This window comes from Cheilinus undulatus, linkage group 6, assembly GCF_018320785.1.
Source record: "Cheilinus undulatus linkage group 6, ASM1832078v1, whole genome shotgun sequence".
In the NCBI taxonomy this organism is placed as follows: domain Eukaryota; kingdom Metazoa; phylum Chordata; class Actinopteri; order Labriformes; family Labridae; genus Cheilinus; species Cheilinus undulatus.
The window spans coordinates 7218789-7243047 of NC_054870.1; the positions used below are offsets into that span (position 1 = coordinate 7218789).

General features: G+C 39.7%; 1 protein-coding gene and 1 non-coding gene across 2 annotated transcripts; both read right to left on the minus strand.

Annotated features, from left to right (window-relative positions):
- Positions 1–905: 905 nt before the first annotated feature.
- Positions 906–23839, minus strand: si:dkey-191g9.5 (rap1 GTPase-GDP dissociation stimulator 1). Its single transcript, XM_041790075.1, has 14 exons — positions 23716–23839; positions 16919–17023; positions 16260–16382; positions 12148–12273; positions 11646–11774; positions 9440–9565; positions 8069–8212; positions 3723–3854; positions 3404–3538; positions 2733–2858; positions 2321–2460; positions 1954–2080; positions 1212–1340; positions 906–1071 (listed from the first exon to the last, which is right to left on the minus strand). Exons 1-14 carry the CDS (start codon positions 23726–23728, stop codon positions 944–946), a joined length of 1683 nt encoding a protein of 560 aa, XP_041646009.1. The 5' UTR covers positions 23729–23839; the 3' UTR covers positions 906–943.
- Positions 4728–4800, minus strand: trnar-ucg. Its single transcript has one exon. It is a non-coding gene; the product is annotated as a tRNA-Arg (tRNA).
- Positions 23840–24259: the final 420 nt, after the last annotated feature.

Below are 24259 nucleotides of genomic sequence, written 5' to 3' on the forward strand. Positions count from 1 at the left end.
ATGAAAGATCTGCACAAGGATGCTGCAGCCCTTAGTCAAGCTGTACATTTCATGAAGACAGCAGAGCAAAGCTGCTGGACGAGGAGGAAACCCCTGCTTAACAAACATCAATCAGGTTAGGGTTAGGTTGAATGTTACTGTTGCTGAGGAGTCACTGACCGGTTCTCAACTGTTTCAGCTCAGCTGAGGCAGTCTTTCTGCCTCAAGATATGTTGGTGAGGCACCAACATATCTTAAAGAACTCATACTGCCATTTTGTTCCTCTAGATCATTGCGCTCCCAAAAACCTGGCCTGTCTGTGGTACCTTTAATCTCTAAAAGTAGCATGGGAGGTAGATCCCTCAGTTATCAGGCGCCTCTCTTTTGGAATCATCTACCTGTCAGGGTCCAAGAGGCAGACAGTCTCTAACTTTAAGAGTAGGCTTAAAACTTTCCTCTTTGATAAAGCATAAAGTTAGGACTGGCTTAGACCTGGACCAGTCCTAAATTGGTCTACTATGGTCTTTAAACTTTCCTCTTTGATAAAGTTTATAGTTAGGACTGGCTCAGACCTGGACCAGTCCTAAGTTAGTCTACTATGGTCTTTAAACTTTCCTCTTTGATAAAGTTTATAGTTAGGACTGGCTCAGACCTGGACCAGTCCTAAGTTAGTCTACTATGGTCTTTAAACTTTCCTCTTTGATAAAGCTTATAGTTAGGACTGGCTCAGACCTGAACTTGACTGATCCTCCCTGTGTTGGCAGTGATGAGGTGATAAATCAAAGGACGAGGTTTGGTGAAGTTTTCTTTTTATTTGGTGATTATTGATTATTGCCCAAAGACATTTCCACAGGATCATTCAGTTTCTATCACTCTCTGACATCTTTATTCAAGTTTATCTCTAAATACAGAAACCAATCGATCAATGAGAAATCAATCCAAAGAGACGGTCGTGTCCTCTTCTTCACGTAGACTCACTGAGTGTTGACAGGATTGAGGTGGCTTGAGATGACAATTTACTGCTGCTGTGATTCGTCAGTTTGCTCAGAGTCTCCGCCATGTTGACTGAGATCAGCTGGTCCCTTAGCACACCTTGGGGGGAAGGGGGGCAACACGAGGAAAAGTGGGGGAACAACAAAAAAGGGGGGTTGGGGGCAAAAGGAGGACCACCGTTAGTGAGGCTGAGATCTACAGGTGTGAGTTTTAGTCAAAATTTAAAAAGACAGACATACCGTCGTTAGAGAGGCTGCAGACGAGACCCAGAGCACTAAACTTCACCTCCACTGCTCCCACAGGATCCTCCAGCAAGTTCTTCAGGAGTCCACACACCTGGGCATCCATGAATGCAGCCTGCACACAGTCTAGACACAGACACACACACACAGACACACACACATAGTCAGGAAAGCAAGCAGACAGAAGAGCTATCAATGTTAATAATCAGACATTAGTAATCAATCAAATCCCCTCTCTCTCGGTCAGTCAGGAGGTCGATTAAATCAAACAACTCAGAGACAATGATTCTGCTTAACTACACAAACACTAGCTACCAGAGGGGGGCGCTGTTTTCCTGGCTATTAGACAACCCCCTAAGCAGTGAGGCTGTCATCCTCTGATTGGTCATCAGGTCAGTGTACATGCTCAGTTCTGACTTCCTCCATCTTCTTATTTAACTGTTAGATGTTTTTTAGAGTCTGAGAGAAAGAGATGCAACAAACCAGAGCTGGTACATAATGCTTAGTATATTTATTTATTAAAATATTTAAAAAATATATTAAATTAAAGAGATAAATCCTTCATTTCCATTTTTTATGTTAAATACTACAGGGATTATTGTTTATTCATATTTATTTATGGGATTTAAGTTCTGAGTTGTAGTGAAGAAGAAGAAAAACACAGGGATTACAGTTAGTAATTAATAAATTATTTCAATAATCAAAATTAGTTAATTCAGTAATTATGTTTTTTTCCTACCTATGTTGATGGCAGATGCAATCGCCAAAGCAACCAGGGCCTCGTTCTGCATAATGACATGTTCACTTGTTGCCATGGAGATGAGATGGGGGATCCCGTCTGCTTTGGCCACAGCACGAACAACTTCCTGTAAGACAGGAAGTGAGACATTCAGGGCCAGAGTGTTTGTTTGTTTGTCTGTTTGTTTGTCTGATTTCTTTTCCTTTTGTTTTTAAGTTTGTGATTGTCTGTGTTTATAATTGTTTATCTGTATGTGTCTGTTTGTCTGACTTTGTTTGTATGTCTACAATTTTGTCTGTTTGTTTTTTTGCCATCCTGCGCTTCTGTTAGTTTGTCTGTGTTTGAAGGTTTGTTTTGGCGGACTCACGGGGCTCCGGCTATGTCTGATCAGAGCGGCGAGCAGGCGGCTGGCCTCCCCTCTGACTCCAGCGTGATCTTTGGCGTCACACCACTCCATGACCCGAGCGAGTAGAGTCGAGTCTCCGCCCAGCACCAATGCAGTTTCCTCTGGACCAACCCCAAGAAAACACAAGCGAGAAATCCCATGATATGTATTTATTCATTTTTAACATTTCTTTACAACAGTTCTTTAGCTTTTTCATTATATTTATTCATAATGGTTGGGTGATTGGTTTTTTGATGTGTTTATGTGGGGGTTTGGTGGAGGGGTTTTGCGTTGGTGCTGGTGGTGGGTTTGGGGTTGGTTTTTTGGTGGGTTCGGCGTTTGTGACTATGCTGGGCTGGTTCTTAGATTTAACTGACCCACGTCCTGGACTCACCTTGTCCATCAACCATCATGCGTAACGTTCCCAGTAGTTTGAACTGAACTGGCGGCATGTCGGAGCGCAGCAGGGTCTTTATCCTCTCTGTGACGCCGCCCTCCAACATCCGGACTTTATTAGAGGCTGAAACACAAAAACAGACAAGGAGGGGGGAAAGACTGTTTTCGAAGGTCTTCTCTGACTGAGTCTGTCTCTGAGCATTGAAAAAAGTAAAGATAAAAATGAAGATCTTATGTCCTGACAATCCTGTCAGGGAAAATAACTGATGACCCCGAAAAATAAACAACTGTGGTATAAAAAAAAAAAAAAAAAACCCTGACAGCACATGAACAAATGTAAAACACATCATAACTAAAATTATGCTTTCATAAGCACTGATCGATGATCAGTGACCACTGATCACTGAAACAGGGACAGCTGCAGATTTTTATCGAGGCATGGCGCTCAGTTTTCTGTTATCAGGACACAAAATAAAGATTTAAATCTCTACAACCACAGAAATAAACAATAAAAATAATAATCACAATTATGACTGCAGTAATTATACATAATTCTATCTATCTATCTATGATTCATAAATGTTCATGTTGTTAAAGGACATTAATACTTAGTTCATGTTCCACCCCTTTTTAAACCATCTCATTTTAGCAGTGTAGTCATCCCTGTACCTGGGATGGCAAGGTTTCTGAGCGCGCTCAGTCCAGCATGTTGAACAGAAACATCTCCTTCATCGACATGTTTCTCAAGCAGTGTGAGGAGGTGAGGAACAACGCCGAGGTCAAACATCTTCACACAGTTACTGTCTGGGACAAAAACAAATAGACAATAAAACATAAAAAACAAATACACAGAGGTTGAAGAATGGGATAACATGCAGTGTGGATGACTCATGGCATGTACAGAGTATGTGTTTTTTGGTGGTTCGGCGTGTTTGATGTCATAGTGATAACTCTGGCGTTGTTGTGAGTGTGGGTGTGTCTCTGTTACCATTTCTAGCAAAGTTGGCGATGGCAAGCGCACCAGACAGTTGCAGCTGGGTGTTTGAGCTCTGAAGCCACGATAGAACGTCCCGGTATACCAGACCAGATCCCTCCCCAAAACACTTCTGCATAGACTCATCTGCAACACAAACAAATTACTGAAATTGAAATTTCATGATTTTTGATTAAAGTAAAAAAATAACAAATTTAAAGAGAGGAAATGACTTCAGAGAATTTTGCTTGCAAATAAATTTTAACAAGATTTAAAGAGTAAAAACATTTTAACTTGAAAAAATTTTAAGTTAAAAAAATTTAAATACTAAACATTTAGTTTATACAAATGCTTTATAAATAAATGTTCAAAACTAAACATTCAAAATATAAAAAACAACATTTGAGATATAAAAACCTCTTAATATGAAAAAGTTTAAATTAATAAAGACCATTTGAAAACATGTAAATCTTATTGAAAATATTTTAAATATATAAAGCATTTATAACATACAATCACATTTGATGTAAAGCCTTCAAAAATACAAAAAAATGTTATGAAGCGATATTTTTATATAATACACTTTAGATTGAATAATTTAGGATAACAACCTTAGATATACAATTAGAGATACAAGATATACAATTAATCAAAATAGATAATTTAAAAGATATATATATAATTTCAAGAAACTTCTAAAACTTTCAAAATTTAAAACATTTAAAACATGAAAGGTTTTGAATATGAAATTTTTTAATAAATAACCATTAACAAGAAATCATTGAAAGAAAAAAAAAGATACAAACATTATAAAAAAACATGCTGTGGTCATTTTGCAAAGGCGAGTCATTGGCCTATATGAGGGTTGAACCCATGACCTTTGCATTATTAGCACCACGCTCTGACCATCTGAGCTAACTGTGTCTGTTGGACATTTCCATCATGTTTTATGGGCCAGTTAATCCAAACACAACACATTTTAAAGACTAGAGACGTGTCCATTCTATAAAGTTGAATTTGCAACCACGAAGGGACTCGAACCCTCAATCTTCTGATCCGAAGTCAGACGCCCTGTCCATTAGGCCACGTGGTCATTACGTCACAATTGTTTGGATTTTTATCAGCTTGGAGTTCCTTGAAAAAGAGAGGTCATACTTCAAGCAAGTCACACAGTCATTTCTTCACCCCAGAGTTCTGACATTGAATTCTGGGAATTGGAGGTGGGCCTTGAGCCAATTTGGCTGACTTTGGCTGTGTCTCATTTTGACTTTTATATGGCTTGGGTCTCTGGCTTGAGTCTTAGTCCCTAAAACCAGAGACTCATGGAGAGACTGGAGGAATCGAAGCAGAGGACTGAAGCCAAAAGACCGATGTTTAATGGCCCATGACGTCCTTCCCTCTGCAGAGTCACGTAAAGCAACGTCAGTTTATGATGACGGTGCGGGCTGATCATCAATCAGCTGTCAGGAGGCATAAACAACTGTTTGTGTCTCCATAAATTTATACTGTATTTATACTAATCAAATATCCACACTTACAGTGTTTGGTCACAGTGTGGGATCACAAACACCTGCATGAAGAGAAACATGCAGTATATATATATATATATATATGTGTGTATATATATATATATATATATATATATATATATATATATATGAAAAAAAAATCTATGGACAAATACATCTCCACTCTGTCTAAACAAGGTCTACATTTTATTGAAAAGTGAAAGGTGAAAACCTGTAATTTTGAGTACATGGAAAAGACGTTAGCTGTAATATGCTCATATTTTAAACGACTATTATTGGGCTAAATTTGGACTTGCACTCAGAATCAGCTTTACTGGCCAAGTATGCTTACACAACAACAATGCTGACTCTGGTTAGCTTTCCTCTCCATGTACAGGAATGCAACATTACATACAACAAATTTGCTACATATCACAGTTACGATTTAGATACATTCAAGCTTTTGTTAGTATCATTTCTAGGAATATATATGTATATATATATATATATATATATATATATATATATATATATATATATATACACATCAATAACTAAACATTCAATGTAACACTGACATTAACTATAAAACACCTGACGTATCTCATAATGATAAAACGTTTTATAAACAATTCAATCAAAATATTCAAATGAAAAACTGGAAGAAATAAAAACAACTTCAAAACTGTTCTAAAAACATTTCAATATTGAAATTTTTTACATATATAAGATGTTTAGAATGTGAATATTTTAGATATAAAACATTTTAACATGAATACATTGTGAATATTAAACACTTAAAATATAAAAAACATTTTAGAATTCAAAATGCAAGGCATTTTAAATATAAAAATTTTGAATATAGAACCTACCACAAAACGGAGATATCAATCATGTTAAACATGACACATTTGTATACAAAGGTCTTGAATTTAGGACAATTAGAAAAACATTTCATATGTAAAAGAATTTTAAATTACAACATTAAAAACATTTTAAATGTACAAACACTAATTAACATCAACAATATAAAGATAGAAATATTGGGAATATTAAACACATTAAATGTCAATACATTTAATATATGAAACATTTTTAAATAAACTTTGGCATTTTTAATTTTGAAAATTGCTTTGCATATTTTTGAAATACAAAATATTTTAAATACAAAATATTCTAAATATAACATTTTTTAATATCATTAAACTTTTAGTTTAAAACTCTTAAAATAAAATATGTTTATTGAATAATGTATTACAAATAATAAAATTTTGAATGAATAAATATTTTAAGAAATTATCTAAATGTCAGATCAAGTTTACTCTATTTATGTATCACTCTAATCACAACACAGTTATTTCAGTGCTTTACTGTGTTCATACAGAAGACATCATTCAAGAAGGAAAGGAAAAACAAGTTCTAAAGAATACTAAAAAACTAAGGCAGAGTATAAAGCCTGGCCTCAGGTAGAGTGTCTCACCTGTCAACAGGTAGAGTGTCTCACCTGTCATCAGGTAGAGTGTCTCACCTGTCATCAGGTAGAGTGTCTCACCTGTCATCAGGTAGAGTGTCTCACCTGTCAACAGGTACAGTATCTCACCTGTCATCAGGTAGAGTGTCTCACCTGTCAACAGGTAGAGTGTCTCAACTGTTATCAGGTAGAGTGTCTCACCTGTCATCAGGTAGAGTGTCTCACCCGTCATCAGGTAGAGTGTCTCACCTGTCATCAAGGTAGGATGTCTCACCTGTCATCAGGTAGAGTATCTCACCTGTCATCAGGTAGAGTGTCTCACCTGTCCTCAGGTAGAGTGTCTCACCTGTCATCAGGTAGAGTGTCTCACCTGTCCTCAGGTAGAGTGTCTCACCTGTCATCAGGTAGAGTGTCTAACCTGTCCTCAGGTAGAGTATCTGACCTGTCATCAGGTAGAGTGTCTCACCTGTCCTCAGGTAGAGTGTCTCACCTGTCATCAGGTAGAGTGTCTCACCTGTCCTCAGGTAGAGTGTCTCACCGTTCATCAGGTAGAGTATCTGACCTGTCCTCAGGTAGAGTGTCTCACCTGTCCTCAGGTAGAGTATCTGACCTGTCATCAGGTAGAGTGTCTCACTTGTCATCAGGTAGAGTGTCTCACCTGTCATCAGTTAGAGTGTCTCACCTGTCCTCAGGTAGAGTGTCTCACCTGTCAACAGGTAGTGTCTCACCTGTCATCAGGTAGAGTGTCTCACCTGTCCTCAGGTAGAGTATCTGACCTGTCCTCAGGTAGAGTGTCTCACCTGTCCTCAGGTAGAGTGTCTCACCTGTCAACAGGTAGAGTGTCTCACCTGTCAGGTAGAGTGTCTCACCTGTCAACAGGTACAGTATCTCACCTGTCATCAGGTAGAGTATCTCACCTGTAGTCAGGTAGAGTATGTCAGTTGTCATCAGGTAGAGTGTCTCACCTGTCCTCAGGTAGAGTATCTCACCTGTCCTCAGGTAGAGTATCTCACCTGTCATCAGGTAGAGTGTCTCACCTGTAATCAGGTAGAGTATCTCACCTGTCCTCAGGCAGAGTATCTCACCTGTAATCAGGTAGAGTATGTCACTTGTCATCAGGTAGAGTATCTCACCTGTCCTCAGGTAGAGTATCTCACCTGTCGTCAGGTAGAGTATCTCACCTGTCCTCAGGTAGAGTATCTCACCTGTCATTAGGTAGAGTGTCTCACCTGTTCTCAGGTAGATTATCTCACCTGTCCTCAGGTAGAGTATCTCACCTGTCCTCAGGTAGATTAACTCACCTGGCCTCTGGTCGAGTATCTGAGCTGTACAGGTGCATGAACACATCCAGAGACATTTTCTATGGTTGTTGCCGTACTCACCTCCTAACAGCAGAGAGACGATGAGGTTTGAGGCGATCTTGATGCTGCAGAGATCGTGAGCGTCCGACCCTCCCTGTAGAGTCTGGATCATCTCAGATAAAGCTTCTGGTACTCCGGACTCTACGAACTGCAGCTTCAGGGCGTCTGAAGGACAGCAGAGAGAATCAATACGTTAACATGTTGATTATGAACTGATAGAGGACCAAAGTCTAACATTTCTCCCGTCAACAGATTTCTTTTTCCTCAGGGAGTTATATTCAAGTTTGTCAAACACCAAAACACCAAATACCAGACAGACTCTGCTCACTAGGTGGTGCTCTCACCCTGCATATTCACATCACCATCTCTATAGACTGTAATCAGACTGTAGAGACGATCCTGGGGATACCTGGAATGGGAAAAGTGGTCCACACTGCTGTGATGTTTCACTCTAACATTCCCACGGTTAAATTCAGCAGAGTGAACGAGTGACTATTTACCTGTTTAACATGAATTTCTATCTAATGTTAGCCATGTAAAGAATCTTTGGAGCTCTCCGCTGCTCTAACAGGGAGTGACAGTCTTTAACTTTGAAAAAATAAACAGGAAGTTAACAGGACATCAAATCATGAAGAGAGAACCTAAAGTTCAGTTATGGCAGCTACCACAAGATGGCAGCGATTTTTTTTTCATTATTAACATCATTATTATTATCATTATCATTAGGATTACTCTTATTATTAACATAATGAAAAAAATAATTATCATTTATTATCATTTTGGTCTAGACTTGGCCACTCTCCAAAGCATCTTGGGATAACATAAGTTATGAATTGTTTCTATATGAACATATAATCATTGATTGATGCCACACTTCAACCTTCCACCAAATTACGATAAATATAAATAAATACTACTAATAATAAAGAGCTGATCTATGAGCTGATCTGGACTGTTGGCTGTTTAAAGATCTAGGTTAAATACTTTAGGTGCTTCCTTTGAAAAGACATGCCTCTGAATAATTGGTTCACTAACTGTGACTGATTTTGAGAAAGGGAGAAGAACCTCATGTTGGTCTCTGCCCTAGACCTCCACATTACTAAATGACTGTGGCCCCTGAATGTGAACTAGACTGTAGACTTGTGATGCAAGCCAGAGGTTGTTGAATGGTGTGGATTGAGTCTGATGTGTAAGTATGAACAAATATCTGTTATTAGGATGATTTTATGAGAGTAAACTTGTATTGACAATCAAGAATTACAGTTAAAACTAACAAATGTTGATGCTGTGTCTGTTTCTTGTGGATATGAACATAATGCCCCCTCTTGATCTTTGGTTGGTTCATGGCTAACAAGTCTTAAAACTGCTGCTGAAAATGGATCTTTCTCTTACCACTCTCTCCCAGTGAGCCCAGGATCTCCAGGATCACGTGACGGCGTTCAGCATCAGGAGCTCGTTTTAGCTGAAACGTTAAAACTCCTGCGATATCCTGATCAGCCAGAGCGACCCGTGCTGAATCTGCAAACACACCAATGAGAGCATTTCAGAATAAAGTTGGGATCTGAGCTCACCAGGTTTCTCACAGAATAACAGACCCATTAACGTAGGTGGAAATCTATTTACTCTGCATGTGTACATCTCAGACATGAACTGGACCAGACCTTCTGAGCATGCTCCATCGGCTCCACACCAGACTTTGACCCAGAGGTCACACAATAAATGCTGAGAAGAAGAAAAGTTGTTTGGGCCACATTTCATCGTTAGCAAAGGAGTGACTAAAATCTACATGCTAGCTTCTTGCTAACTTTAATCACAGTGACTTTATAGGACGCGAATTTAGAGAAGCGTCCATTCCTACAGTTGCAATCAGAATTGTACAACTCCTGTTACAATTCAGGTTTATTTTGAAAATCTACAGACTTTCTGCGTTTTCCAATGAACAAATCAAACAAAAGCAATTGAAACAGCTCAACACAACTAATGCTTTAAGTGGTTTCCCCAAGTTCAACTGAAAAATGCTACTTATAATGACTTCCCCCGTCTCAAAATTATTTAACCCCTTCATGGCGAGCATCTTTAGTACTTAGTAGAGCACCCTTTGCTTCAATGACCTGCTGCAAATGAGATGCATATCCAGACAGCAGCTTCTTTTTCCATTTCTCATGTGCAATCAGTAAAAATCTTGGGTCAGCATGCTGCTGCCTTCTTTAAATCCCACCAGAGATTTTCTCTGGGGTTCAAGTCAGGTGACTGTGATGGCCATGGTAGAATCTTCCAGGACTTCTTCTGCAACCAAGCCTTGGTGGACTTTGAGGTATGCTGGGGATCATTGCCCTGTTAGAAGGTCCAGTGACGCCCAAGCTTTAGTTTCCTCACAAACAGCGCAATGTTTCCTCCTAGGATTTCCTGATACTTCCATGATTCCATCTTGCCTTCCACATGCTGCAGGTTCCAATGCCAGAGGATGCAAAGCAGCCCCAGAGCATCACTGAGCCACTGCCATGCTTAACTGTGGGCACAGTGATATTTTCAGCGTATGCTTCATTCTTCTTCCTCCAGATGTACTGCTGATCCATCGTGCCAAAAAATACCAGATTTTTTTTGTCATCGCTCCATGTAACAGAATCCCAAAACTTCTGTGGCTTATTTCTATGATTTTGAGCATACTGGAGCTGACTTTTCTTGGTCTTTTGGGTCAGTAGTGGTGTACATCTGGGAGTTTTAGCATGGACACGTCTACGTTCAGTACACACCCTACTGTACTCACTAAAACCTCAGTCCCTGTTGCCACCAAGTTTTGCTGGAGGTCTTTTGCAGTCACTCTAGGGTTTTTCACAACCTGCCTTCTCAGATACTAGTGCATCTCAAAAAAATGGATTATCATGAAAAAGTTCAATATTTTTTGTCTCTCTTTTCTGAAAGAGAAACCCATACATTACATAGACCTGTTTCACATAGAGTGAAATATTTCAAGCCTTTATTTCTTGAAATGTTGATGATTATGGCTTACAGATAAGAAAACCCAAAATTCAGTGTCTCAAAAAATAGAATATTGCATAAGATCAATAAAAAAAGGATATTTTAAAGTATGCTCATTTCTGTGCCTTCAATACTTGGTTGGACGTCCTTTTGCATGAATTACTATATCACTGCGGCGTGGCATGGACGCGATCAGCCTGCGGCACTGCTCAGGTGTAATGGAAGCCCAGTCTGTATAATGTATGGGTTTCACTTTCAGAAAAGAGTGACAAAAAGTATTGAACTTTTTCAGGATATTCTAATTTTTTGAGATGCACTAGTATATGGTTGCAGTCACTGACAGCTTCTTTTTTCTGCCCCGTCCAGGTAGAGTAACCTCCGATCCTGTAACTTTGAACTTGTAAACTGTGCTTCCAACGGTGTCTCTATGAACATTCAGTACCTTTGCTATCTTTTTGTATTCTGTTCCTTGTTTGTGAAAGCCAATGATCTCTTCTCTTAACTTTTGGACCATTCTTTTGGCTTTGCCAGACCCCATCATTCAAACCTCTGCTGGAGATTCATCAGTGAAACAATTAAAACCATTAGTAATCTGTAATCTAACCAGATCCATGCTCACCAATGTCGGCCAAGTTACAGAGCGCCAGCAGACACACATTGACCAGCGGGTCATTCTCTGGGAAATCTGTGATGATGGTCACTAGTCGAGGGATCACGCCGCTCTGCACCAGCTGGTCCTGTTGGTACGCTGAGTCACAAACAAACAGGAAGAGATAAAAAAATACAGTTAAAACAATATAAAATAACAATGAGCCTCAATTAAGATTAATTACAGAACAAAACAGACACTTTAATTCACAGTACATTACTCTGTAGTGAAGAATGATTTAATAGGGAAGATACTTTAAATTATGGACGCTGAAAGTGACCACACACGAAGAGGAAACATGATCATTTATCAGATATCTAAAAATTTAGCATGAGACCAAAAACTGACCAAAGAGCCCTTAAAATGAGAATTTAGAAAAACAAAGCATTGAACTTTATTGTGAGAGGGAACAAAAATTATCTTTATGATCAGACACAAACATAAACTCACACCAATCCACAGTAAGACTCACCGTTGTCAAAGCAGATCCGTCCTATGGCTCGCCCCGTGTTCAGCAGCATCTCCTCGTTGTTGCTGTTCAGATGTGGAACCAGAACCTTGACCAGACCGGCCTGGATGCACGGCTCCCTCACTGCAGCTATAGCATACAGAAACGGTTAATGTTCATTAATCTGGAGACATCACTAAGGTGTGTCTCAGTTTATCTGACACAGACAGAAAGAAAGACTTAAAAAAAATCAATGAACTAACCATCGGAAAATAAACTGATCATCAGAAAACAAATGAGCAGAAACATTCACATCCTTTAGTATGGGGGTTTTAAATCAGGTTTTTGGATTGACCCCAGTTAACCACTATACTACTGTGCATGTTGCCAGGTGTTCCAGCCATGTGTGGGTCAAGGCCAATTTTTATTTATTTATTTATTTATTTATCTGTTTTTTACTTTCTAGCAGCATTTAGATCATCAGCCAATCACAAGATCGAGTCTGGTTCTGACTTTCTTCCCAGTCTCCTAAAAAAGTGATGTGGGTGAGCAGACCTCCACTGACTGCTCTGTCAGTCATTAGTAACCACGTCTTTTAAAGAAGTCTAATTGGCTTAATTAGCTGTGTAGGTTCTCATTCATCCAACTCATGGTTAAACAAATCTTGGTCAAGAAGGGACTGGGCTTGGACTCAGCTGAGTTCAGTTCTGCCCTAGACCAAGATCTGGCTTCACTGTTCAGGATCAGGGCAGAATGATGAATTCAGCTTAAGGATTTTAGAGGCAGAACCATGCCAGAAAGTCCGCCTTCATAATCCAGAGCAAACATGAGGCTATGGGCCAGTAGATACTATGATCTTTTCTATATTGTGACCATCTAAAGGTACTTTATCTAAGTTATAGTGTTATCGCTGCCTTCAGAGAAGAGCAGATATTCAGCTTTTTAGTGTCCAGGGTTCATTTAAATCTCCAGAGAGTGTCTTTCAGGGTTTGAAATGTGTTGCTGAAGGATTACAGTGGTTTTTCTGTGCAGCATCAGTGAAGCAACACAAGACAGTCATCAGCATAAAACCAGTTTACAGTCTGCCAACACAGAAATTTACCTAACAATAGAGAAGTACAGGACCAAACACGGAACCTTGTGGAACCCCTTTAAATATTTATAAGTATACTGAAACATTATATCCTGCAGTTAGCCATAATAGTCAACAGTATCAATGGAGGGTTAAACAAACAAGGCAGAAGTGTATTTTTCTCCATCAGCAGCAGATTTAATTTTGTTTAAAACTGAGACAGCAGACAAAGTACAGGGTCTAGTCTGATCTGGACCCGATCATCTATGGGGATTTTAGATTTGGGTAGGCATTTGAGTTGACTCTATTAATGGATTAGATTTAAAAAGGCCATAAAGACAGTTGTGGTATTATAAATATCCAAAAGAGAATATTGACTAACACCACCACAGCTAACACCTCCACAACTAACACCACCACAGCTAACACCACCACAACAAACACAACCACAGCTAACACCACCACAACTAACACCACCACAGCTAACACCACCACAACAAACACAACCACAGCTAACACCACCACAACTAACACCACCACAGCTAACACCACCACAGCTAACACCACCACAGCTAACACCACCACAACAAATGGCAGCACAGCTAACACCACCACAGCTAACACCACCACAGCTAACACCACCACAGCTAACACCACCACAGCTAACACCACCACAACAAATGGTAGCACAGCCAACACCACCACAGCTAACACCACCACAACAAATGGCAGCACAGCTAACACCACCACAGCTAACACCACCACAGCTAACACCACCACAACAAATGGTAGCACAGCCAACACCACCACAGCTAACACCACCACAACTAACACCACCACAGCTAACACCACCACAACAAATGGTAGCACAGCCAACACCACCACAGCTAACACCACCACAGCTAACACCACCACAACTAACACCACCACAACAAATGGCAGCACAGCTAACACCACCACAGCTAACACCACCACAGCTAACACCACCACAACAAATGGCAGCACAGCTAACACCACCACAGCTAACACCACCACAACTAACACCACCACAACAAATGGTAGCACAGCCAACACCACCACAGCTAACACCACCACAACAAATGGCAGCACAGCTAACACCACCACAGCTAACACCACCACAACAAATGGCAGCACAGCTAACACCACCACAGCTAACACAAGCACAGCTAACACCACCACAGCTAACACCACCACAGCTAATGTAAAAGGACTTTTGAAAAGCAGAGGAGAAACTCCAGTCCCTGATGATAAACCATGCTACAGCTAGTAAATGTTATTAACCCACCCTCCTCCATTATGTCATTGGTGATGACTGGCCAATCATCACCTTGTGGAATAATAACAGGAACATGAATTTGTACCTCTGAGGCAGTTACCATAATTACAAGCAAAATGAAAGTGGTGTCTGCTCAGATAAGAGGAGGAATAACATCTCAGGGTTGGTATATATATATAAATATATATATACAGTCAACTACACCACCACAACTAACACCACCACAGCTAACACCACCACAACAAATGGCAGCACAGGGTTGGTATATATATATAAATATATATATACAGTCAAGCCCAAAATTATTCATACCCCTGGCAAATTTTGACTTAAAGTTACTTTTATCCAACCAGCAAGTTTTTTTTTTTTTTTTTTGGGACCAGAAATAACACAGGCTTCTCCCAAAAGATAAGACAATGTACAAAAGGCATCATTGTGGAAAAAAAATATTTCTCAACTTTTATTTACATTTTAACAAAAAGTGGCATGTCCTAAATTATTCATACCCTTTGCAAACCATCACAGTCTATGGGGAAATCCAAAGTTTTATATCATTCCAAATAGTCCAAGCTTTTCTAAAGCATCCTAATTACCCTGATTCGTTAGGAACAGCTGTTTTAATCAACTCAACTGGTTAAAAACAGCAGCTCTCTGCAGTTGGTTTGTGAACAGTCATAGCTAAGACAAAGGAGCTCACTGAGGACCTGTGACTGCGCATTATGGCTGCACACAAGTCAGGAAAGGGCTATAAGGCCATATCTAAATGTTTTAAAGTTCCAGTGGCTACAGTGCAAAGCATTATTAAAAAATACAATACATATACATGTATATGTAAATACATACACTTCTCCAGATAAAGCACACAAAAGCCCACTTGGCCTTTGCAAATGTTCATCTGGACAAAGAAGAAGATTTCTGGTCTTCTGTTTTATGGTCAGATGAAACAAAAATTGAATTGTTTGGCCACAATGATGTATCCTTCATTTGGCATAAAAAAGGAGTCTTCAACCCTAAGAACACCATCCCTACTGTCAAAAATGGTGGTGGGAACCTAATGCTTTGGGAGTGTTTTTCAGCCAATGGACCAGGGAGCCTAATCACAGTAAACAGCACCATGAAAAAGAGGAATACATCAAAATTCTCAAAGACAACATCAGGCAGTCTGCAGAGAAACTTGGCCTTGGGTACCAGTGGACATTTCAGCACGACAGCGACCCAAAACACACAGCAAAAGTGGTAAAGAAATGGACAAAAACATTAACGTTTTACAGCGGCCCAGCCAGAGTCCTGACTTGAATTCAATTGAAAATCTGTGGAGGGGGCTAAAGATCAGGGTGATGGCGAGAAGACCCTCCAACCAGAAAGAGCTGGAGCGCATCGCAAAAGATGAATGGGCAAAAATACCACTGGAGACATGCAAAAAGCTGGTCAGCAATTAAAGGAAGCGTTTGATTGCTGTAATAACCAATAAAGGCTTTTCTATTAATTATTGAGAAGGGTATGAATAATTTTGGACATGCCACTTTTTGTTCAAATGTAAATAAAAGCTGAGAAGTATTTTTTTCCACAATGATGCCGCTTGTACATTGTCTTATTATCTTTTGGTAGACGCCTATGTCACTTCCAATCAAGAAAAACTTGCTGGTTGAATAAAAGTAATTTTAAGTCCAAATTTGACAGGGGTATGAATAATTTCGGGCTTGACTGTAGCTATAGATGTAGATATATGAATGAATGATTGAATGAATAAATAAATAAATAAATCACCTTCTCGAGCCATCTCTGCCACCACCAATGCCACCTGGCAGCTCAGGTTGCTCCGCCTCTCTAAAACCTGAGCCAATGTTGGAAGAATCCCGCTTCTGGAAATTTCCAATGCAGCGTCTTTCTCTGTAGACAACATACAAAAATTATCGACTGTAACTGTTTTGATAAATTGTATTTCTCTGTGGATGGTAGACAGAATAGACTGTTTTTATTAATCAAAAAGTGACTGTCATGTGACAGGGACAGGTGAGGGTCATGTAACCTGGACAGGTGTGAATCATAAAACTTGGACAGGTGAGGGTCATGTGACCTGGACTGATGTTGATAATGTGACCTGGACAGGTGAGGGTCATGTGACCTGGACAGGTGTGAATCATAAAACCTGGACAGGTGAGGGCCATGTGACCTGGACTGTGTTGATCATGTGACCTGGACAGGTCTTAGTCAAGTGATTTGGACAAGTTAGGGGACACATGACGTGGACAGGACATGTAGCCCAAACAGATGTGAATCATGAGGCCTGGACAGGTGAGACCTGGACAGTTGAGGGTTTTGTGACCTGGACAGGTAAGGGTCATGTAACCTGGAATGGTTTGAATCATGTGACTTGTACAGATGTGGGTCATGTGACCTTTACTGGTCTGGGTCATCTGTCTTACTCTTGTCCAGCAGAGCAGCGAGCAGTGTGTCCAGGTGAGGCTTCAGCTCTTCTTCGATCAGCTCGGTGCTCACGGTGAGGGCCTGTAAGGCGACGCTGAGGGACTCTGAAACACACAAACATTCAGTCTGAGAACAGCTTTCATAGACGTCTCAGTGACGTGAGGAAATGCTGATGTTCTATAGACCTCTAACTGGAATCAGCTGTTTGATATACCATCATCAGTCATGGTCTGACATCATCAGTCATCATCATTCAAAATCAATCATAATCCTCAATACAGCCCCCTGAGAAATCTTTCCTTTTCTTCAAAATCATGGAGGAAAACTAATCACCCTTAAGTCTCAGTTCAAAAACAGGATGTGAAGTCAGTACTATTTGATTATCAAATATTGATGTGAGGTACACAGTGGGTTACCTCAAAAAATTAAACTGATTTCAATGAGACTTAAGGCAGAAAACTCACATTTCTAGTTTGAACATTCACTGCTGCAACAAACCATCTCTTTCTAAAGTCAACAGCAGCGCTCCTTGCAAATTTACATCAAAATCTGAGTAGTGATGAGATTAACTAAGGAGCTATGAGGTATCTCCCTAATCTGAGGAGTGATGACATAACCTCTTAAATCTAAGGAGTAAAGAGATAACCTCTGAAATCTGAGAAATGACGAGATGCCCTCAAAAATCTGCCACCATCCCTAAAATCTTACAAACATGCTGCCAAAACAACAAAGGAGTTAATCAGGGACAAGAAGTGGAAGGTTTCAGACTGGCCAAGTCAATCTCCAGACCTAAACCCTATACAGCATTTTAGCTGCTAAAGAGGAGACTGAAGGGAGTAACCCCTCCAAACAAACAACAACTGAAAGAGGCTGCAGTGAAAGCCTGGAAAAGCGTCTCAAAAGAAGAATGTAAAAGTTTGGTGACATCTGTGGGTCACAGGTTTGATGCAGTTACTGCAAGCAAATGATTAGCAACTAAGTCGTATTCACTTTAATCTATTTTAACTCTCTCTGTTCCAAAACTTCTACTAACCTCAGACTTTGGTGCTTGGTTACATATAATGCTATGTTCTAAGTTGTGTATCAGATCCAGATGTAAATACCTGAAGCTGAAATGTTGATCTCTTGATGTCAAACCTAAATGTTTTCAGGCTACAGCAAAAATACTTTTGGAGGGGAGTGTGTATGTTTCTAGAGATCAATAACTGAATAGCATTGATCAGAGCTGACTCATCACTGTTCCCCTTTTTTTGCCACACAGATATTCATCCCTTCACCTAAGCCTGCTGGTACGTGATTGGCCAGCACAGCCAACCGTGACAACCTCTCAGGTCAACATAAGTTTCTGCTCTGTGTGGGTGATTGACTCCATCAGCTCAGAGGAGGAATAGGGTCCATGCAACATCAACATTTTTAAAGAGACAGAAATTTAGAGTCAGCTTTACAGCTGTGTTTCAGTATAAGACTTCAGTTGTTGTATTGATTTTTTTTTTCTTGATCAACAAAATTATTATAAACTCAAAGAGCTCTACTGCATGGATCACAAAATGAAACTAGAAAAGCACTCAGAGAGCGCAGACCTCTGCCATTAGCCCTATCTCCCAATAGTACAAAATGCTTTAAAAAATTCCTGGATCCAGACAGTCCCAAAATCTAATCAGTTCTTCCTTATGTCATTTCTGACATTTCCTGAAAACGTCATGTAAATCCATCCTCAACTTTTTGAGTTATGTTGCTAACAAACAAACCAACAAACGAACAAATCCACCCCATCACATAACCTCCTAGGCGGAGGTAATTAAAAAAACCTTATCACATCAAACATGGACCTGTGCAAACATGGAGAAAATTTAAAGGAAAATTAAATAATCAAAGTCAAAACTGAAAATCAGAAATGTTTGATAAATAGCATTACATGTAAATAAGAAACTGTTTCTGGTTGAAGACATTTTATGTTTAAAGTTTTATACAGTACAACTAAAAAAGGACTGAATTAACCAGCAGAAAGGAGGCATATCGCCACCTAGTGTGGAGGAGGTGCACTGGCCCGCAAATCCTCTAGCTGTGAGCGAATACTGGGAGGACAGATGTCCAGTTAAATCGTCAAACAACCACAGCTCTACTCTACTATAAAAAACAATCAATCAATCAATAATCAATGTTTCAGCAGCTCATAAACATGAACAACACTCAGCACACCCGATTTAATCAGCACACCCACAGACACAGATGGAGATAATCAGCTCTGATAATCCGCCCTAAGCTGAATGAAAATAGCTCAGAGTGAAACCTGCTGCCAGACCAGGCCTGGCTGTCTGAGAGATTCATTCTGTTCTTCTAAAGATGTGCTGATTAAGATGCACGAATACCCACCCCAACCCTAACCCAGACCAGGATCGGTCATCTGAGTGCTCCGTCCTGTTCTTAAAGAGATGTGTTCATTTGGCTGCATGAATACCCACCCTAACGCTAACCCAGAATAAAACAAGCTGTCTGAGCGCTACTTTCTGTTCTCATAGAGCTGATACAATAAATAAATAAATACATAAAAAATAAGTAAATGAATCATAAAGAAAAAAATAGAGATGAATAATAAATAAATAAATAAATAAATAAATAAATAAATAAATAAACTACTTATTAAAATAAATAAATAACTTAACAAAAAACATATTAAATGAATAAAGAGACAAATACAGAAATTAATGAATTAAAGATAAATAAATGAATGAGTAAATAAATAAATAAATAAAAAGCAAAATAAATATATAGAGAAATAAATAAATAAATATATAACTTAGAAAGTTGATCAGATTACAACAGTGACAGTCAAAGTGTTGTTTATGGGATTCCTGGTTTGGATCAGGGTGTGTCAGAATCCTGCCTTTCTTCTCTTAGTATTAAAAGAATGAGAAAATAGTTAACACAGGAGGGAATCAAAATGATGAACTTTTCAAGTTTGTGAACATGGACCCCAGAGGACTCCACAGGAATCTGCAGGACTCTAAATGACTGTCAAGAACTCTAAAGGACTCTACAGAGTTATACAAAACTTTGCAGGATGCTACAGGACTCTGCCGGATACTACAGAAAAGTGCTGTACATTTCAAGACTCCAAATGATGCTACCTGATGCTCTGTGAACCTGTAAGACTCCACAGGACTCCACAGGCACTTCAGGGCACTGCAGGACTCCACAGAACACAGGATGACTCTGCTAGACCCTGGGGGACTCTAAATCACAAAACAGAACTCTAATGGATGCTACAGGACCCTTCAGGACTCTGAAGGACTCTACAAGACACTGAAGGACTCTATAGGACTCTACATGCTACCTCAGTATGCTAGAGGACTCTACAAGACTGTACAGGTTTTCTACAGGAGGCTTAAGGACCTGACAACCTGACAGGACATTACATAACACCTCAGGACACAACAGGACGCTGGAGGACCCAAAAGAACGCTGAAAAACTCTACAGGACTCTTTAGGACACTGCAGGACACTACAGGACTCCAGACACTGAAGACTCTACAGGATGCTACAGGACTCTGCAGGAACCTAAACGATGCTGAAGTAATCTTCAGGACCCTACAGGAGTGTATAGGGCCCTAGAGGATGCTGCAGGACTCTGCTAGAGCCTTCAGGACTCCAGAGGAAAAACAGGACACTGTAGGACTCAAAAGGACAATACAGGACTCTACAGGATGCTAAAGTCTGTACAGGACACTGAAGATTAAAAAAAATGATGAAGGACTCTGTGGGGAAGCACAGGACCCAACAGGACTCTACAGGACACTGAAGACTTAGAGGACTTTAAAAAACTCTACAGGATACTGCAAGGCTTGACTTCTCAATGGACCAATATGTGTGCTGGAGTGGGTCAGCTCATTTGGGACAGTCCTAAAGAACCATTCTATGAAATCAAACACTGAAAAGAGAATAGGATACTCAGGACCACATACTGGTCCTAAATAAGATCTAAACAAGGATAAGATCCAGGATACTCGGGTCCATGCAAAAGTCCTAAATATGATCTAAACCGGGATAAGAACCTGGACACTCAGGTCCACATATTGGTCCTAAATATGATCTAAACCAGGATAAGATCTAGGATACTCAGGTCCACATATGGGTCCTATATATGATCTAAATAAGGATAAGATCCAGGATACTCAGGTCCACATATAGGTCCTATATATGACCTAAACCAGGATAAGATCCAGGATACCCAGGTCTATGTAAAGGTCCTATATATGACCTTAAACAGGATGAGATCCAGGATACTCCGGGCCTACATAAAGATCCTAAATATGATCTAAACCAGGATAAAAACCAGGACACTCAGGTCCAAACATTGGTCCTGCATATGGTCTAAACCAGGATAAGAACCAGGACACTCAGGTCCACATATTGGTCCTAAATATGATCTAAACCAGGATAAGAACCAGGACACTCAGGTCCACATATAGGTCCTATATATGACCTAAACCAGGATAAGATCCAGGATACTCAGGTCCACATATTGGTCCTAAATATGATCTAAACCAGGATAAGAACCAGGACACTCAGGTCCACATATTGGTCCTAAATATGATCTAAACCAGGATAAGAACCAGGACACTCAGGTCCACATATTGGTCCTAAATATGATCTAAACCAGGATAAGATCCAGGACACTCAGGTCCACATATAGGTCCTAAATATGACCTAAACCAGGATAAGATCCAGGACACTCTGGTCCAAACATTGGTCCTACATATGATCTAAACCAGGATAAGATCCAGGACACTCAGGTCCACATATGGGTCCTAAATATGATCTAAACCAGGATAAGAACCAGGACACTAAGGTCCACATATGGGTCCTATATATGACCTAAACCAGGATAAGATCCAGGATACTCAGGTCCACATATTGGTCCTAAATATGATCTAAACCAGGATAAAAACCAGGACACTCAGGTCCACATATAGGTCCTATATATGACCTAAACCAGTATAAGATCTAGGATACTCAGGTCCACATATTGGTCCTATATATGATCTAAACAAGGATAAGATCCAGGATACCCAGGTCCACATATAGGTCCTATATATGACCTAAACCAGGATAAGATCCAGGATACTCAAGTCCACATATTGGTCCTAAATATGATCTAAACCAGGATAAGAACCAGGACACTCAGGTCCACATATTGGTCCTAAATATGATCTAAACCAAGATAAGAACCAGGATACTCAGGTCCACATAAAGGTCCTAAATAAGATCTAAACAAGGATAAGATCTAGGATACTCGGGTCCACATATAGGTCCTATATATGACCTAAACCAGGATAAGATCCAGGATACCCAGGTCTAAGTAAAGGTCCTAAATATGATCTAAACCAGGATAAGATCCAGGATACTTGGGTCCATGTAAAGGTCCTCAGTATGATCTAAACAAGGATAAGATCTAGGATACTCATGTACACATATAGGTCCTACATATGACCTAAACCAGGATAAGATCCAGGATACCCAGGTCTATGTAAAGGTCCTAAATATGATCTAAACCAGGATTAGAACCATGATACCCAGGTACACATAAAGAACTGTGTTTGCTGCTATAGAGGAGACTGCCAAAAGTAATTTCGTTGTGGTTCGTTACCTACCTACCTACCTACCTACCTACCTATCTATCTATCTATCCATCTAAGAGCAGAGCTGCTCAGCTCCGCCAACCCCAGCTCTGTCAGCTCTGCCCTTCTGTTGAATCTGTTCAATGAAAATGTTCTGGTTTCATGCATGAATTTCACATGATGAGGGGGAAGAGCTGTCAAATGAGACCCTCCTGGCTAAAGCTGCTGGTTGTTGCAAAGCATTCTGGGTCCAGTTTCCTAACCCAGGTCTAATGGTGTCATTGAGGGGGGCGGAGCTCAGGTGATGTCACGGAACAATCACTGTCATAAACAAGGTACAGCAACAGAACAGCAACTTCCTGTAGATGTTCACGCCTTACTATGTCGCGGTTACATCCAACGTTTCCTAGGTAACGATAAACATGTTTCTGTTCTGTTATTAATCTAAACAATATGACTTTTCGATCTATTGATCCTTAAATCTATTGATCTATCCTGATTGATGTATAAATCTTTTGATCTATACTGATGATCCTGTAAATCTATTGATCCTTCCTGATTGATCAGTCAACCTATTGAACTGTCCTAAATTAGCAGTAAATCTATTGATCTACCCTGATTGATATATAAATCTATTGATCTATCCTGATAAACCTTTAAATCTATTCTGATTGGTCTGTAAATCTATTGATCTATCCTGATAAACCTGTAAATCTATTCTGATTGATATATAAATCTATTGATCTATCCTGATAAACCTGTAAATCTATTCTGATTGATATATAAATCTATTGATCTATCCTGATAAACCTGTAAATCTATTCTGATTGGTCTGTAAATCTATTGATCTATCCTGATAAACCTGTAAATCTATTCTGATTGGTCTGTAAATCTATTGATCTATCCTGATAAACCTGTAAATCTATTCTGATTGGTCTGTAAATCTATTGATCTATCCTGATAAACCTGTAAATCTATTCCGATTGGTCTGTAAATCTATTGATCTATTCTGATTGATCAGTAAATCTATTCATCCATCCAAACCCTAACTCTCTTTAGACTCAGGGTTGGTCTGTTAATGTCTGAAATCTCAGCTGGTGTTAGACGTCATCGCTCACATGAACCACACACACACACACACACACACACCAGGGTGTTATAGATATGTATTTACTCACCGGTGTCTGTCATGGCTGCTGCTGCTGCTCTGGTCTCTGCTGCTCCGTTAGCTCCTTTAGCTCTGTTAGCTCTAGATTAGTGAGTGTGTATGTGAGAGAGGCTAGCAGAGGAGCTAACCCTCGTCTTAAGGAGCTCAGCTCTGTCTCACTCTGCTCCTCCCTCTCTCAATCCCATTATGCTAACTCTCTCTCCCTTTCTCTCTACTCTCCCTCCCTCTCTCTCCTCCCCCCTGCTGTGTACATCCCCCTCCTCTCCCTCACCTTCCTCCTCCTCCCTGCACATTCCGTCTGTGCTCTTTTCTACTCATTTCATTCTCCCACAGTTCAGCTCATTTCTAAGTAATCCAATAAAACAAAATCATATTTATCTGCATGACTGGTGATTACAGCAAGGACTGTTTCCAAAGGATTAAAAATTAATGATACTAATACTAATAATACAAGGACTAAACAGAGCATAATATATTATTATCATTAATAACAATAATTATAATAATCAAAAAGGAATGAACAAAACATGTTATATTATTTTGAATAATAATAA

Bases quoted from the DNA above. Each gene is read 5' to 3' on its own strand.
- si:dkey-191g9.5 (XM_041790075.1), bottom strand. The intron at 2,461-2,732 runs GTGAGTCCAGGA...GGGTTGGTCCAG, and splicing joins CATGATGGTTGATGGACAAG to AGGAAACTGCATTGGTGCTG. The intron at 1,341-1,953 runs GTAGGAAAAAAA...GTCTGTGTCTAG, and splicing joins TGCATCTGCCATCAACATAG to ACTGTGTGCAGGCTGCATTC.